General features: G+C 40.3%; 1 protein-coding gene across 1 annotated transcript in view; it reads right to left on the minus strand.

The window, feature by feature from the left end:
• Positions 1 to 16505, minus strand: part of LOC106089415 (protein cueball) — a 62035-nt gene that overhangs the window by 3674 nt on the left and 41856 nt on the right. The window contains exon 2 of the mRNA XM_013255255.2: positions 4110 to 5472. Within this exon, the coding sequence (XP_013110709.2) occupies positions 4110 to 5472 (1363 nt within the window). The remainder of the gene's footprint in view (positions 1 to 4109; positions 5473 to 16505) is intronic.

The following is a 16505-nucleotide window of genomic DNA, read 5'->3' on the forward strand; positions in this document are numbered from 1 at the left end:
TAAGACATCTACATGACGTGTAATAGCACCTCTAGTGTAAATCGTACAAATTTATGTTATCTAAATACTTATAAATAATAGTAAAGGTAAAAACAAATTTTTGAACAGAAAATGTCTCCCCAAAAAATCCCCAAATTTTTTTTGAATCCCCATCAAATTCAAAAATGTAGTCCCCATTTTCGAAAATAAATCCCCAATTTGGGGAGAAATCCCTCCATAACTGGCAACACCGATACGTACGTTTAAATACCGCAACAAGTAAAAGCTTACTAATTTCGGCCGGGCCGAATCTTATATACCCTACACCATGGATCGCATTTGTAAAGTTCTTTGAATGACATTTTCAAATAGAAAAACACCAGTCATAGAAAAACACCACCGGGGAAAAAAAACAACAGGGAGATCGGTTTATATGACAGCTATATCAAGTTATATCCTAATTTAGACCATACTTGGACCAGTTGTTGGAAGTCATACTAAAACGTCATGCAAAATTTCAACCATGTTGGGTAAGAATTGCGCCCTCTAGAAGTCCAAAGAGTCTAATCGGGAGATCGGTTTATATGGTGGCTATATCAGGATATGGACGGATTTAGACCATACTTGACACAGTTGATGGAAATCAAAATAAAACACTTCATGGAAAATTTCGCCCAAATCGGATAAGAATTGCGCCCTCTAGAAGCTCAAGAAGTCAAGACCCAAGATCCGTTTATATGACAGCTTTATTAAAACATGGACCGATTTGGCCCATTTACAATCCCAATCGACCTACACTAATAAGAAGTTTTTGTGAAAATTTTCTAGCGCCTAGCTTAACTCCTTCGAAAGTTAGCGTGCTTTCGGCAGACGGACGGACGGACATGACTAGATCGACTTTAAATGTCAGGACGACCAAGAATATATATATATATAAAGGGTGATTTTTTTGAGGTTAGGATTTTCATGCATTAGTATTTGACAGATCACGTGGGATTTCAGACATGGTGTCAAAGAGAAAGATCTTTGAAAAAGATGCTGTTGGACGCAACGTTACGGTGAATGAACACATTTCGAACCGAACACTGACTTTGGTAATAAAATTCAATGATTTGCAAGCGTTGCTCGTTAGTAAGTCTATTCATTATGAAATGTCAAAGCATACTGAGCATCTTTCTCTTTGATACCATGTCTGAAATCCCACGTGATCTGTCAAATACTAATGCATGAAAATCCTAACCTCAAAAAAATCACCCTTTATATGTATGGGGTCTTAGACGCATATTTCGAGGTGTTACAAACGAAATGACGAAATTAGTATACCCCTCATCCTATGGTGGAGCATAAAACATATTTTCAGCCGTGAGTTGTATCCCGTGACTTCTGAGTATCTCGTGAGTGTCTCGTTAGTATCTTGTGAGTCGCGACTGTCTCCTGAGTCGTGTGTGTCGTGAGTCGTGCGGGAGTAAAATTTTTGCCGGTGTTAAAACATTAATGTAATTATATTAAAAAAATTATGATATTTTATTAAATTTTTTCGCTATTTGCTGTTTCGCGAAAGCTGAAAAGAATACTTTGGTTAACGCATCTAGGCTATAAGTGAAAATTTGCATCCAGATTATCATGGCTTGTGTAACAATTCTATGGGGAGATAGGGATCATGAAAAGATTACTACTATTGTATTACTGAAAGGGACTAAGAAGAAAATCAGTATAACTTTCGGATTCCAACCATAACCGGCGGACATAGGACCATGAGCGCACTTATGCAGAATGGGTGCGGCTAATAATAGTAGGTGTAGGGCATGTGGGAAAGATGATGAGATGTTGGAGCATTTTCTATATCATTGCCGGGCTTTTGCGGTTAACAGACACCGGCACTTAGATGGGGACACAATATCAGATTTGAACCTATGTAGTCAGGGGCATGAAATGGAGTACAATCTAGGATTCTGTGAGTAGACTGATAGATAGATTTTTCTCGAATTTACTTTTAAGTATTTAGAGCGCACAACGAGCCGATCACTGGATTAGTTGTATGACTATGGTGGCATGAAGCGGATCAATATCAACATCCTCTTTAAGAACTTTTTAAGTCTTCAAGGCGCAAAAAAAGACAAACTAGATTCACTGTTCGGAGATCCCTTATCATTGAGCTAAAATTTGAATCGGACCAGCACTCATTGATATGTGAGAAGTTTTCCGCTGTTCCCTAACCCATTTAAGACCTCTGCCTTTCTTTTGTTGTCCAATCGCTTTGAAACATTACATATAAGAAGCTTTCAGTGTCTTGACAGATAAATGTACACTCGGTGTTTTATTGTTGTTGTAGCCACATTTGCATGTGAAGGTGGCGATCCTTGTGAAGCTCTTATAGGCGAGCAAGCTCGTTCCTGTCCAAACGAACGATAGCCGCGGGAACATGATGACCATTGGTTATTTAAAGGCCCCAATATCTCGCCTTGTCGTAGCGGGCATCATAGGCACTCAGTATTTAAGCAAGAGCCGGTGACGCCCGGCCTCTCCCTAAGACTCTCCACTCGATACCGCTGATTTTGCGCGACTGCAGTTGCAGCTATTCCGCAAACTGTGGGCGCGTCCAGTAGCCCCAGCTAAGCTTCTCGCGATAACGAAGAACACCACAAAGATTGGAGCTTCCATTCTGTGCGATGCTCATAATTATCCCGTGCCGGGGTCTTTGTGTTTTTATGTAATACAGTTCACTTTTCCTATCTTCTAGTTCTTCTTGGAAATGTACTTAAATTAATAATGTGACATATTTCTCTTTTTCCATCAAAATATATAGATTGTAAAAAAGTGAAATTTTTAAAATTTTTTCAAAAATAATTTTTTTTTGGCTTTTTTAATGAAAAGTTGTAATAAAAATACCACAGGCAAATTTTTGAAATAAATATTATTTCTATACTATTCTGTAGAGCCAGAGCAATCCGTAAAAATTGTTTCTTCAATATAAGTTAGTAACATACATCCAATACACACATATAAATGTTCGCCAAGTCACTGATGCGGAAATGTAAAGTCTGTCTAAAATGGGCTTATGGAATGTTCATGTCCAAATTCGCAAAGTTCATTAGAATACCATTGGACGCATTCAAATCTAAGGCAAGTCAAAATCTGTCAGCTGAAGCAAGTATGGTTTTCGGCAACATTGGACAATAAATGCGCCTTTTATGGGCCCAAACCTTAAACCGAGAGATCGGTGTATATGGCAGCTATATACAAATCTGGACCGATCTGTGCCATATTGCAGAAGTATGTGAAGGGGCGTAACTTAACTTTCTCTGCCAAATTTCGGCGATATCGGACAATAAATGCGTCTTTTATGGGTCGAAAACCTTAAATCGAGGGACCGGTGTATATGGCAGCTATATTCAAATCTGATCCGATCAGGGCCAAATTGAAAAAAGACGTCGAAGGGCCCAAGACAACTCACTATCCTAAATTTTAGCAAAATCTGATAATAAGTGTGGCTTTTATGGGCCTAAGACCCTAAATCAGAGGATCGGTCTATATGGCAGCGTTATCCAAATCTGGACCGATCTGAGCCATATTGATGAAGGATGTTGACGGGCCTAACACAACTCACTGTCCCAAATTTCAGCGAAATCGGATAATAAATGTGGCTTTTGTGGTCCTAAGACCCTAAATCGGCAAATCGGTCTATGTGGGGGCTTTATAAAGATATAGTCCGATATAGTCCATCTTCGAACTTAACCTGCTTATGGATAAAAAAAAGAATCTGTGCAAAGTTTTAGCTCAACATCTCTATTTTTAAAGACTGTAGCGTGATTTCAACAGACAGACGGACAGACATGTCTAGATCGTCTTAGATTTTTACGCTGATCAAGAATATATATACTTTATATGGTCGGAAATGGATATTTCGATGTGTTGCAAACGGAATGACAAAATGATTTGCCCTTTTATACCCTTCGGTGATGGGTATAAAAGGGCAAATTGTACATCTATATTTGTAATTCCTGTTATTACATTTTTTTGCAATTGTTATAGCTGATGGCTATTGCTTTATCTGTTTCTTCATTCGAGCATATATTTATAATAAGTTGCAAATAATAACTAAATAAATATAAAAATACAAACCAACTTACATGTCATGACATCCAAAGGGTACATATGTGTCTGAGTCATACTTCAATATCCTGCAGAATAGGGAGCAAATCTCCGTTGAATTTTGATCGCATCGTTGTCCACTAAAATTGTCAGTACACTCACACATAGGATCGCCATTATTATCGATTTTGCATTCACCCTCGTTCAAACAGTATCCCGAACATTTGGATGATTGACATCGTTTTCCATAGAAACCATGTTGACAAGAACATTTTTGCTGTCCTGTGGAAGACATGGTGCAAGTGCCATGCATGCAATAATTGTGGCATTCATTGGTTTCACAACGAGCTCCCACATATCCTACTTTACAAATGCAGATGCCGCTTTGTGCAATATATTCACCGTCGTTAAGACAATAATCACGATGCAAAAGGGTCATATTTGAGGGATTGTTATTTATGCTAGAAACAATGTTAGAGTCCAAGAGTCGCCTTTTAATCTTATTCACTACTCCACTGCAATGGTCGTCCTGCTTTAAGGTGGTCATATAACGAGAACGGCCTATAATGCCGCTTGGTTTCTCCTGTAGCTTGAATATAATATGGGGGTTTGTTGCCTCCTTAGCGCCTTCTTCAGTTTGATTTTTTTTTTCGCTGGCCACTTTTGTGTGAGTAAAGACGGCGTTGTGCCTTTGATCAGTCCAATAAATCAAGTCCTTTGTCACAGCCAAATTAAATGGTGTACTGTTTATACCTTTAACCACTATGCGACGGTCAGTGCCATCCAGGTTGGCACTCTCCACTGTGAAATGTGCACCTTGTTGGTCGACTACCCAGTATATGCGATCCGATAGTTGATCTACCACAATGCCATGTGGTAAATACAAATCAGTACTGACTATCACTTTGCGATTATGACCACTCAGATCAATGCGTTCAATAGTGGCATTAGTAAAATTCGAATTTGTCCAATAAAGCTTTCGACGGCAAAAATCTATGCCAATGCCGTCGGGCAAAGTTTCTTCTTTTGCAAAATCCATGAAAACTTTTGGACTTTCCGTTTCCTTTCTACCAATTGATGCTATGTAGATCTTTTTGCTTCTTTGATCCACCCAGTAAACATTTCGATCCAACGGATCATAGGCAATGCTAGATATTGTTTCGTTTTGTGTGCGGTGGACAATAGTTTCAATGATGTGAGTGTCGTCTGTTGAGCCACCGCGAGGTAGTTTCAGTGAAAATATACTGCCATTGTTGTGAAGCCGATCCGCAAAATAAACAATTTCTTCTGTCTCATCGAAAGCAATGGCCGATAGATAATCAAATTGGTGAGCGGACGATGTAACCTCTCTCCAATGCTCATCGTAAAAGATTATTTTGGTTTTTGCGGTTACAGCATAATCTGAAAAATACACAGAGAGAACAAAATAAAAATAAAAACACGCTTCGTTTGTAGATATGGTGCAATATATGTTTATATATATGTGTGGGCGTACCTTGACATTCAACTGGGAAAGTGAATGTCAATGTAAGAAAAATAATAAATTTGTTTATGTCCCACTTACTGAAAGCGCAAAGTACAATAGTGTTTTACAGTATAGAAAATTGAACTTCAAATAATGTTGCAGTCTGGTGGACAGCGCCTCAAAAATTTCCCCTACTGTTCAATACTCAGCCGGATCCAAGGATGCCTTATTTGTGCATCACAGCCGCACTGCACTACACCATCTGATGCATTGAATTTAATTCTACACCTAATGCCTCTGGATATTACGGCTAGACAAATTGGTGCGACCACTGCTGTGAGGCTGAGGGAGCTTCTCTTTGGTCATGCGGCGGCTACGGACACTGTATTATCCCTGACACTATGCCCGATGGTCCAGGCAGTGTGGATAACTTTTTGATAAAATGTGCTGTACCACTATTTCTAAAAGAGCCGATTGGAAATACGTATATCTGGTAATAGAAGTTACATAGACTTCAATACGGATGGTTCCAACTAGACGACCAGTAGGGTGTTCTCTGAAGAATTAAGAGTGGTCATATTGAGAAGGTTAGCCGACCACTTTAGTGTGTATGTCATAAAGACGACTGGGATACATATATTCTCAGGTAGCCAGGCAACCTTTAAATCTCTGGGGAATATATTTCTGAATTCAAACAGATAAGCTTTGGAGACTAGGTACAAACTTACACATTCTAGGAGAATGTAAACTAGCGACATGTAAGCTAAGCGACACGTAAACTAAGTACTCAGGGCTGAAGTGCAACTAATGACAGATGGTCATAAAGTGGTGTGCACTCCGGCACGGGATGACCATGAGCGCCAAGCGGGCTGGATCTTTGAGCTCCGATCTGTATGGTGTTCAACGTTACCACGAGCAGTTTAGCTGGGAGTTACCACAGGTTCCGGATAGTGGAATGCTCCATCCGGAGTAACAGCAATTGCTGTCCCGAACAATCAGCGATATCGAGTGGGGAGTCTCAGTGAAGTGCCAATGATGCCCGATACAACAAAAGGCGAGTTATTGGCGCCTTTAAATAACCAATGGCTATCACGTTCCCGCGGCGAAAGGTCTTCTGGACCAGAACGAGCTTGCTCACCTATAGGAGCTTGACGAGGATCGCCACCTTCACATCCAAATGTGGCTGCAACAACAACAACACTCCAAAATTATGTGGCCTTACCTAGAGGTAGAGCTTAAAGAGGTCTACCCCTTTGCTGACGCTGGCTGGAACAAACGTCTCAGTCATTGTGCCCGTCATGGCAGGTCACTGTCTAATCGGAAAACATGTTGACAGATTGAAGGTTGCAAGTAAGCACTTCTGCAGTCCTGACAGTCGAGGAAGAAGAGACTATAGAACATCTGCTGCGTGTGTGTCCCGCGCTGGCAGTCAAAAGGAGTTCACCTTTAGGTTCTCATTTCTTTGAGAACTAATTTGATTTAGCGGAAGTGAACATTCGCAAGTTCTTGTGTTTTTTAAGCGAACTGGATGGTTCAACGGCATCTACATTTTTCTGTTCCTGTGTTATCACAATGGACGAAAACGTCTAAGTGAGTCTGCCACATAAACCTATCCTCGGGGTTTCCTCTTGGCAACTAGCAAGCCGGTTTAGGCAAGCTGTGCCTAAGCCGGCAGACGGGACGACAAGAGCCGGTTTAGGCATGCTGTGCCTACTTAAGTCGCTCTCCGACCCCAGTAGATAGACGACAAGACCTCAGTCACTTTTGGTGACGTAACTGTGACTGAGGCTAGGAGGAGAGTCATTCGTCGTATCCGTGATCTCCGAGCAGAAGGACAGCCATCACAATTTATCGTGGATGAAGTTACGAATGCCATCCGTGGCGTTGGGCCCCGAAGGAATCTCTACAATGATGATGAAGAATCTGGATCTACCTGGAGTCGAGTACCTTACAAATGTCCTCAACCTGTCTTTGAACACTCTTATAGTACCCGATGTTTGGAAGATGAGCAGAGCATGAGCATTTGTAGAATTTAGGGATAAAAATCGAAACACTGTAGAGTGAAACAAGGCGGGGTGATATCTCCAGCACTGTTTATCCTCTACCTATCCTCCATTCCACGCGATCGGCTTACATGTTCGTTTGGTGCCGCTCCCTTGAGACTTGACCCCAAATATGTATACAAGTTGTGTACATTATTTCCAATTACCATTCATTTGATACCTATATTGCCCCACTCGGTAAACATGTCATATTTGGGCTGTTTTGGGGTTGGGGCGGGTCCCCCCGACACTTGGGGTCACATTTTTATATCGAGTTCGTACTCTACCCTTAAATACCTTTCATTTGATACCCATATTGTCCCAATCGGTAAATATGTCCGTTGGGGTGGGGCCTTCCCCCATATTATTTGACCCTAAAATTGTATACCAATTTCGTGCTTTCGGGTTACCATAAGCGTGTAAACAAAATTTCGCTAAAATCGGTCCACAAATCTCCGAGATCTGGCGTTTTTGAAAATTCGGGTAAGGGAGAGGGACCGCCCTTCGAACATTAAAAAATGGGGTACCCTATATCCATCGGGGGGTCAAACTCTACCATCTGAGAAAATTTCTTGAAAATTGGTTCAGCCGATTTTGAGTTTATTGGTAACATACAAACAAACTAACAAAAAAACTAAGCGTAACACTTTAATTTGTATGTAATAGATTACTTTGTAATACAATTAGAAAGGTTTCATATTAATTTGATTAAGTTGATTAACTGAAGTTGCAATGCTTCAAGTGATCTATCACCAACTGCACTGCGTGAGCGTTCTTTAGGTGACACTTTGTACCCATGACAACTGTGTCATTCTTCCTGCGCGTGTCGTTCAGCTTTTTTCCAGGTTTATAGTGACCATTTCCACTCGACTAATGCACTTGATGCACTCCTTGTCCCGATGATATAACGGCGCAGTGGCAATCCGTACTTGAGTTCCGGAAATCCGTACTTGGGTTTCGGAAGCCTCCCCAAAAAACCCATGGTACGATCAAGAGTGTCGAGATGTTACTGAAGCCAAGAATGCGACATACACACTCAGAAAAATTCTTATCGTAACTATGAGATAATAACATAATACAAGTTAGTTCATGATATTTATCCACTATTAGTTAAAAATTCTTAAAGAATTAGAAAATTAACTTTGTACAAATAAAACTAACTTCCCATGAGTATAGATGAAATAGTTTACAACTCGGCTGGATTAAGTAATTTTACTTAAACGATTATTTTTAAAATAAGCGGGAACTTTACTAAACGTGGATAAAAGCTTGGATGAAATTTATTACTGAATAAACTACTTTAACAAATTTATACTCGTATTTTTAGTTCAATATAACTAAAACGTTAATTTTAATTTCCATTTCTTGAGTTCACAAATACATGCTCGAACTAAGAACAATTTAATAAACTAAATTGTAATGGTGAGCCATTGTGTCTTAAAATAGAACATGCCACACGCAAACAAAAAAGAGGAACATTTTTGATGAAATTGAGTTCGAAAAGGTTTTGCTTTTGTGTTGCTAGAAAATATTGAAAGGGGAAAATACTATCAGATTCAAACAACAGTGATGGGGTAAATAGCAGGTCTTTGGTTCAACTCTCAACTGCGGCAGAAGGTGAGAATTGAAATCCCGAGATTTTACCTAAGAATCAAACATCAAACCGATGTTACAAGCACATCCTCCTGCAGAGACAAAGAAGAAAATCTGGTAACTGATACAGATAGTGTGCTGAGGATATGGAAATATACCCAGCTGCTAGTGTCTGACGATGGCAGCGAAGAGGATAACGCAGAACCAATCCCTGACGATGGTATAGAATGTTTACCTCCCAGTCGGAATGAGGTCGAAATAGCTGTGGGCCGACTGAAAAACAACAAGGCAGCAAGAGTCGATGGGTTAACAGTTGAACTATTTAAGACCGGAGGCGACACGCTAATAAGGCGTACTCGTCAGCTCGTCTGCGCAATCTGGTTAGAAGAACGCATACCCGATGATTGGAACCTCAGCATACTATGTCCCGTACACAAGAAAGGAGACAAGACAGAGGAATAAGTCTCCTCCCCATCGCATACAAGATACTCTGGAGCGTACTGTGTGAAAGATTAAAACCTAAAGTCAACGAGATAATTGGGCCCTATCAATGCGGCTTTAGACATGGTAAATCCACCACAGATTAGAAATTCACACTGCGCCAAATCGTGGAAAGGACCCAAGGAGGGTTCAATGGTATTTCAAATCATGTCTGAGTTTGGTATTCTTTCCAAATTAATAAGACTGTGCAGGATGGCACTTGCTGATACACGTTTCTCAGTAAGAATAGGAAAGAATCTCTCCGAACCATTAAATACCAAACGAGGTTTGCGACAAGGAGACAGCTTATCGTGCGATCTCTTTAATATCCTGCCGGAGAGGATCAAACGAGATGTGAATGTGAATAAATATGGCACACTACTCACAAGAGAACACATGGTACTTGCCTGTGCGGACGACATCGATATCATGGGTTGGTCACAAAGGCCTGCACAAAACCATTCATTGGTTTTTGCTGAACTCGTGAACGCTGAACCCACATGGGTTTGTATTTCAAAACTACTGAAGATAGAGTAAAACGAACAAATTGAGATTGTAGAGATAATTTTGAAAAACAAACAACATTCAGTGCTAGGGAGTATTTTTATCTCGAATTCATCGCTGCTACAGAGAGATATGATAAGTTACTCGTTGCACACTGAGTCACATGAAAGCGTCTCGCTCTCATATTTAAAAGATTAACTTATCACACAAATCGTTTGCAAACTTTTTATTTTCTCATAAAACCATGCTTTTGTCAAATCAACCACGTTGCCTTCGTACGAATTTCGTATTGGGCTGAGGGGCTCTTTTTGCATCCACTCATCTAGTTGCCTTTGTGTCTAGTTATCTGTTTAACTCAGTTCTCAATGGTCTCATACAATTTTGTATTTTTAAACGAAGAGTTCAGTTCTAGAAATACTCTGGTTTTGAATGGTCTTGTGCAGGCCTTCCGGTGACCAACTTGATCGTTGGAATTAGTAACTGCAGCCCTTGATAGAATCGAAAGTGAATAAGTGAAAATGGGTGTCGTAGTAAATGGAGATAAGAAAAAGTGGAAAGTATCTACTCCCAAAACGCCTTGTACATCCGAGCAGATAAAGAAAAAGGAGAAAGTTGGGAACCACCAACAACTTTGAGATAGTCAGCAACTTTTTATCTCGGCACCGCTGTAACCGAAACGAATGATACCAGTTTTGAAATTAAACAAAGAATATTACTGGAGACAGATGCTTCTTTGGTTTAAGCAAGCAGTTGAGAAACAAGGGACCTCTCGACACTGATACTTCCCGTTGTTTTTGTTGTAGCCACATTTTCATGTGGATGCTTCCCGTGTTGTTATATGGTTCCGAGGCACGGGTACTTGTGAAAGAGGCAATGCTTTTAATGTGTGAGAAAGAAAGATTCTTCGTAAAATTTATGGACCAGTTTGCATTGGTAGAGAGTGACGGGTCGCATGAACCACGAACTGTATAAGCTGTATGACGACGTTAGCATAATTAAACGTATCAAAATACAACGGTTGTGTTGGCTAGGTCATGTTTTCAAAATGAATGACGAAGCTCCAGCGAAGACTTTTGAAGGCGATCACGGGAAGGCCAAAAGCACAATGAACTTTCAAGTGGTGAGAGACACCTCGAAACTTGATGCCAGAGATTTTAGAAGGAGCGCAGAAGATCGAGGCGATTAGAACGCTATTCTACGTCCTGCTAATAGAACAAATGTTCTCTCATAGCCAATTAAGTAAGGTTGAAAAAGAGGGTAATCCTGTATTCGGCTTGTTGTGCGCCCTAAATACTATAAAGTAATATAAGATAGAAATTCCGTGCTACTTTCAAAGTCCTTAATTGTTTTCTATAACAGTTAAGTACCGGTGTCTGTTAGCCGCGAAAGGCAGGCAATGACATGGGAAATGCTCGTCTCATCAACTTCCTCATATGCCCTCCACATGCTATCACTTGCCGCACCGATTTTGCATAAGTGAGCTCGTAGTCCTATGTGCCCCATTATGAAACCGGAAGCTATACTGACCATTTAAAGTATAATCCCTTTCCGAGTAATTAATCTATGAATGCATCAATGTTGTTTCGCATACCATTGCAATTGTCATCAAAAGCATCAGAACAGACACTTCTAGATATACCTATCCTAGGACTAAACAAGTACATTGGGTCAATCCGCGACATAAAACTGGTTGCCATGGGATTGATTTCACCTTTGTGGGACATTTGGTTGAAGTTTTCTTGCAAAAAAAAAAAAAAAACAAAATAGTAAATAGTAAAAAATTCTAATATTCTCTTGGTCGGTTTGGCAAAAGAAAACTGAAGTTTCACTATTTGTATGTGCGTTAATTAATGATTGTACTCGTACATTCTTCAATACACGTATTTGATAATTTTGTAGATAACCATCATTTGTTTATTATAAAAAACGTGGGTGACCTTATCATAGTGATTTATTTGACGTAGTGGTTAAGTTAATTTGACATGTGCTATCTAAATTGGATTGGCCGTTGGTAATGACAGATGTTGATATTTACACAAAAAGAAAAGTTCTTAACATAAACTTTGAATTTTTGTTTTAAAATAAAACTACAATCTGTAACTGATGTTTTTATTCCATTGCACAATGTTCCCATGCATTAACTTTATGTTTATGTGAATTGTTTTGAAGAAAGCAAATTGGCGAAACCGTGAGGTTTTTATGGGGTCAATAAGTCAAATCGTTCAATCTGCTTGTATAGGCACTATATCTTTTTAGGGGTCCTTCGAGACTGCGTATATCAACAAGAAGGTACATGTTTGAATAAATAAATCTAAGTCTAAATATCCAGCTTTTTGAGGGCTCAATAAATCAAATCGCATCGGTTTTATGGTGGCTATATTTACTTGTGGAACATTGGGGACCGCATTTACAGAGTGTTAGGGATCACAAGTGTAATTCACATGTAAAATGCCTTTTAACGCTTCAAAAAGTCAAGTCGGGGAAATTGATGCATTCAATCTACGAATTGGTAAGTGGGAATACAGACCTACTAAAATTGGCCTTTTTTAAACCCACCGATGGATTCCGTTTGCAACACATCGAAATATCCATTCGATTTCACCGTAATTTGGGACAGTGAGTTGTGTTAGGCTTTTCGACATCCGTATCGTATATGGTTCAGATCGGTCTATATTTGGATATGGCTACCAAAAAGACATCGCAATATCCATGTCGAATGTGGTCCAAATCGGACCATATTTAGATAAAGTAGATATGGGGGCATAAATTATGAATTTTTCACCGGATTATGACAAAAGGTGGTTTACATATATACCCGAGGTGGTGGGTAACGCTTTTTTACTTGCTATTTCTATAACATTGAGTAACTTTGCCGTTACTACATTTTGCATAATGTTTGAAATATTTAATAATTGGTCTTCTTTATTACATTAATAAAAATGAAAAGAAAATATTCAAATATGAGTCTAAAGCATATTCAAAAAGGATTTGTATATTCGATTTTGGTCTGTACTTTTGAAATATAACTGAATTACATATAAAATGTGTGACTTATGTAATATAATACGTAATAAATATCAGATTTATTAAGCGTAAAAAAACGTGTGACACCATTTTTTTCTCTTATCAATCACATGAGACAAATAATAAAATCGATTCAGTGTACAACAATTAATCAAAGCCATTAGTCATGGGTTTTAAAAATTTATATACAAAGTGGTAAACGATCAAATGGTGGTTAATTTCTTTAAATGTAGTAGGGTTTAAAGAACTGAGCCAATCTTTTTTACTTAATAGATTATGTTCAGAATTCTGATGTTCTTTATGCCATGTTATACGTATACTATGCTATACTAACTGAACCGAGCCCGCCCGCTTCGCCTTCTTTCATTTCTGCAATACCTTTTATTTGAGCACTATATTGTCATTGTCGGTAGATTAGTCCTTCATGGGTGTATTTTTGGGGTGGAATTGCATTCAGGCATTTCACTCCACATGTGGAAATGAAATTCGAGCTCTACTCCCAAAAATGGGCCCCATTTTTTTTGTCCGGTTTGAGACTTGGTCCCGAAAGTGGGTATCACTTTCGTGTTCTACTCCTAAATAGCTTTCATTTAAGGCCCATACTGCCATGGTCAGTATATATGTCTGATTTTGGGGGTGTGTTGGTGGTGGAGCGACCCCTAAACACTTGACTCCACGTTTTCTACTCTCATATACCTTGCATTTGAGTACCATATTGTCATAATTTGTCCATATGTAAATTTGGCGTCAGTCCAGCCGTTTTTGATTGTATACGGAACATATACATATCTATGATATAAATATGTATGTATGAAATAGTAATGTATATGAGAAAAGTTTCCTTGCTGTTTGCCGAGTCGCAATAATAATGCATACCTTTGTCCTATGGTAAAATTTACTAAAAATTTGTTCTCTTTGTAATGTCAATCAAACACAATTCCAAAAAACTTAGTTCGATCATCAAAGACAACTCGAAAGAGAAATGAATCATGAAAATGTGATCTTCGCGCTAACAGACAAAAAGTTTATTAAAAAAGTTATCCCATTTGATCTCACAATTGTATATCTATTTATGTATTTCCTTCGGCTACACTTTTTGAATGTAGTAGTTTTTAATTAAGTCCGTCTCTTTTCTCGATCTACTGATTGGAATTATTGGCTCCCCTTAGGCTCCGCATCAAGTTTACTTTTCTGTTTGCAATTTAGATATCCAATTGGCAAATTGAAATTTAATCAAGAGGAATTAAAGTCAATTATGTTGAATACTAAAATAAATAAATTTTTTAATAAAGTAAAAAAAAAATGTTAGAGTTAAATTTTGATGTATTGTCTGTATTTAAGTTCGTTTAGGGGTATGAATATTTTTCGTTATTGAAATTTTATCTGAACCATTTAAAGTAGTTGAGATGTTTGCAAAATTAATTTACAAAATTTCCCTTGGCAGCCGGTTGTACGCACCGGATTGACCCGATGGAACCCACATCGGCAAGACGAAAAAAGACGAACACGTAGACTGAGGCGTGTTCGTCTTTTTTCGTCATTGGAGAGGCGCAACCCGGAGTGCCTTCTCCGCACGTTTCTGGTCCGTGACGGGATTGAAAAGAATCCCGGACCCTGGTTCTGTTCGGTTTGCCAGAACCGCCTCCATCATCGGTCGGTGTCGGTGAGGTGTAACCGGTGCATGGAGTGGGTACATTTTCGATCTTGCTCTGGCCTCACTTCACTACGGAAGTATAGTCATACTGGTTATGTCGAAAGGGGCTGTGCGATTATAGCCAGCAGTGGGTCACAAGCGTCCTCCTTGTCGGACTATGTGACCCCCCCGACCTCTCCTGTACGGAAATTTACGCGACGGCTGCTTCCCAGCCCAAATATTGCCAGGACAGTGCCGGGAAGTGTATCGTTTTTGCAGTTATACTGCAACGGACTCCGCGGCAAGATCGATGAGATTGTGGACTTCATGAGTCGGAAGAGCATATTGTTCACAGCGATCCAGGATACAAAGCTGTAGCTGTAAAGCTGTAGCAACACCTGTAGCTTGTACAGTTGTCACTGATACAATGTGCTATGTACGGATCGCTCAAGGAATCGAGGTGGGGGATTGGCCTTCGTGATACACCATTCCGTGGAATATAGACCTATCTCGCCTGCGCATGGCGCTAGTGACCCCTACATGGAGTGCATGGGGATAGCAGTCAGTTCCGGTACTGCCGAAATAGAGCTACATGTACATACCGCCGGTTGGTAGCTGTGTCCCGATTAATGGCCAAGCTTACGACCCCGACATAAATAGGTTACTATCTGGCCATAATCGTCTGGTTCTAGGGGATCTTAATGCGCATCACACTTCATTGCATTCTCCCCGAGTTAACCAGCGTGGCAGAGCAGATTGAAAGCTCCACGTTTTGCACGGTAAATGAGGATGCCCCCACTATTACGAGGAGGTGCAGCAGACATCTCCATTGCATCCCCTGATCCCTCCAGACCACCTCCCCATAATTCTCACCATCGACCGACCATAACCTCTGAGCGCCGGACGTTTATCAATCATAAGAAGGCCGTTTGGGCTGGCTTCAGAGAGTATACCAATCGCCGCTTCAGTGAATTGCCATCACCTTCGGATGTGCTTGTGGCCGAGAGGAAATTCCGAGACATCATTAACGCAGCCAGCCGGTAAAATACCCAAGTGCGGCCCAATTTCCCCGCGCAATCAGTGGTGCGCTCAGACGAGCGTGATGGGATTCGTGGTATGGACCCTACTAACCCCAGAATCGGCGAGCTGAATCTGGAAATAAACAGGGTAGTCAACGAACATAAGCGGAATTTGTGGCTGGAACACTTTGAGCAATGTAACTTAGGTACCGGTGTAGGCAAACTGTGGTCTACTGTTAAGTCGCTCTCCCGGTAGACGGGATGACAAGGACCTCAGTCACTTTTGGCGAAGTAACCGAGACTGGTCCGAAGAGATGCGCCAGGTTGTTCAACCGTCAATTTATTGTGCATCCCGAGAGTGACAGGGCAAGCAGGAGAGCCATTCGCCGTATTCGTGGTCTCCGAGCCGACGAACAGCCATCACAATTTACCGTGGGCGAAGTTACGAATGTCATCCGTGGCGCCAAATCATCTAAGGCGTTGGGCCACGACGGAATCTCTACATTGATGTTGAAGAATCTGGATTCACCTGGAGTTGAGTACCTTACTACTGTCCTCAACCTGTCATTGAACACTCTTATAGTTCCCGATGTCTGAAAAATGGGCAGAGTGATCCCGCTACTGAAACCTGGGAAAGCCCCGAGTTTGGGAGGAGGAGTCGTACAGACCGATCC

Source organism: Stomoxys calcitrans, chromosome 1 (assembly GCF_963082655.1).
Source record: "Stomoxys calcitrans chromosome 1, idStoCalc2.1, whole genome shotgun sequence".
Classification (NCBI taxonomy): Eukaryota; Metazoa; Arthropoda; class Insecta; order Diptera; family Muscidae; genus Stomoxys; species Stomoxys calcitrans.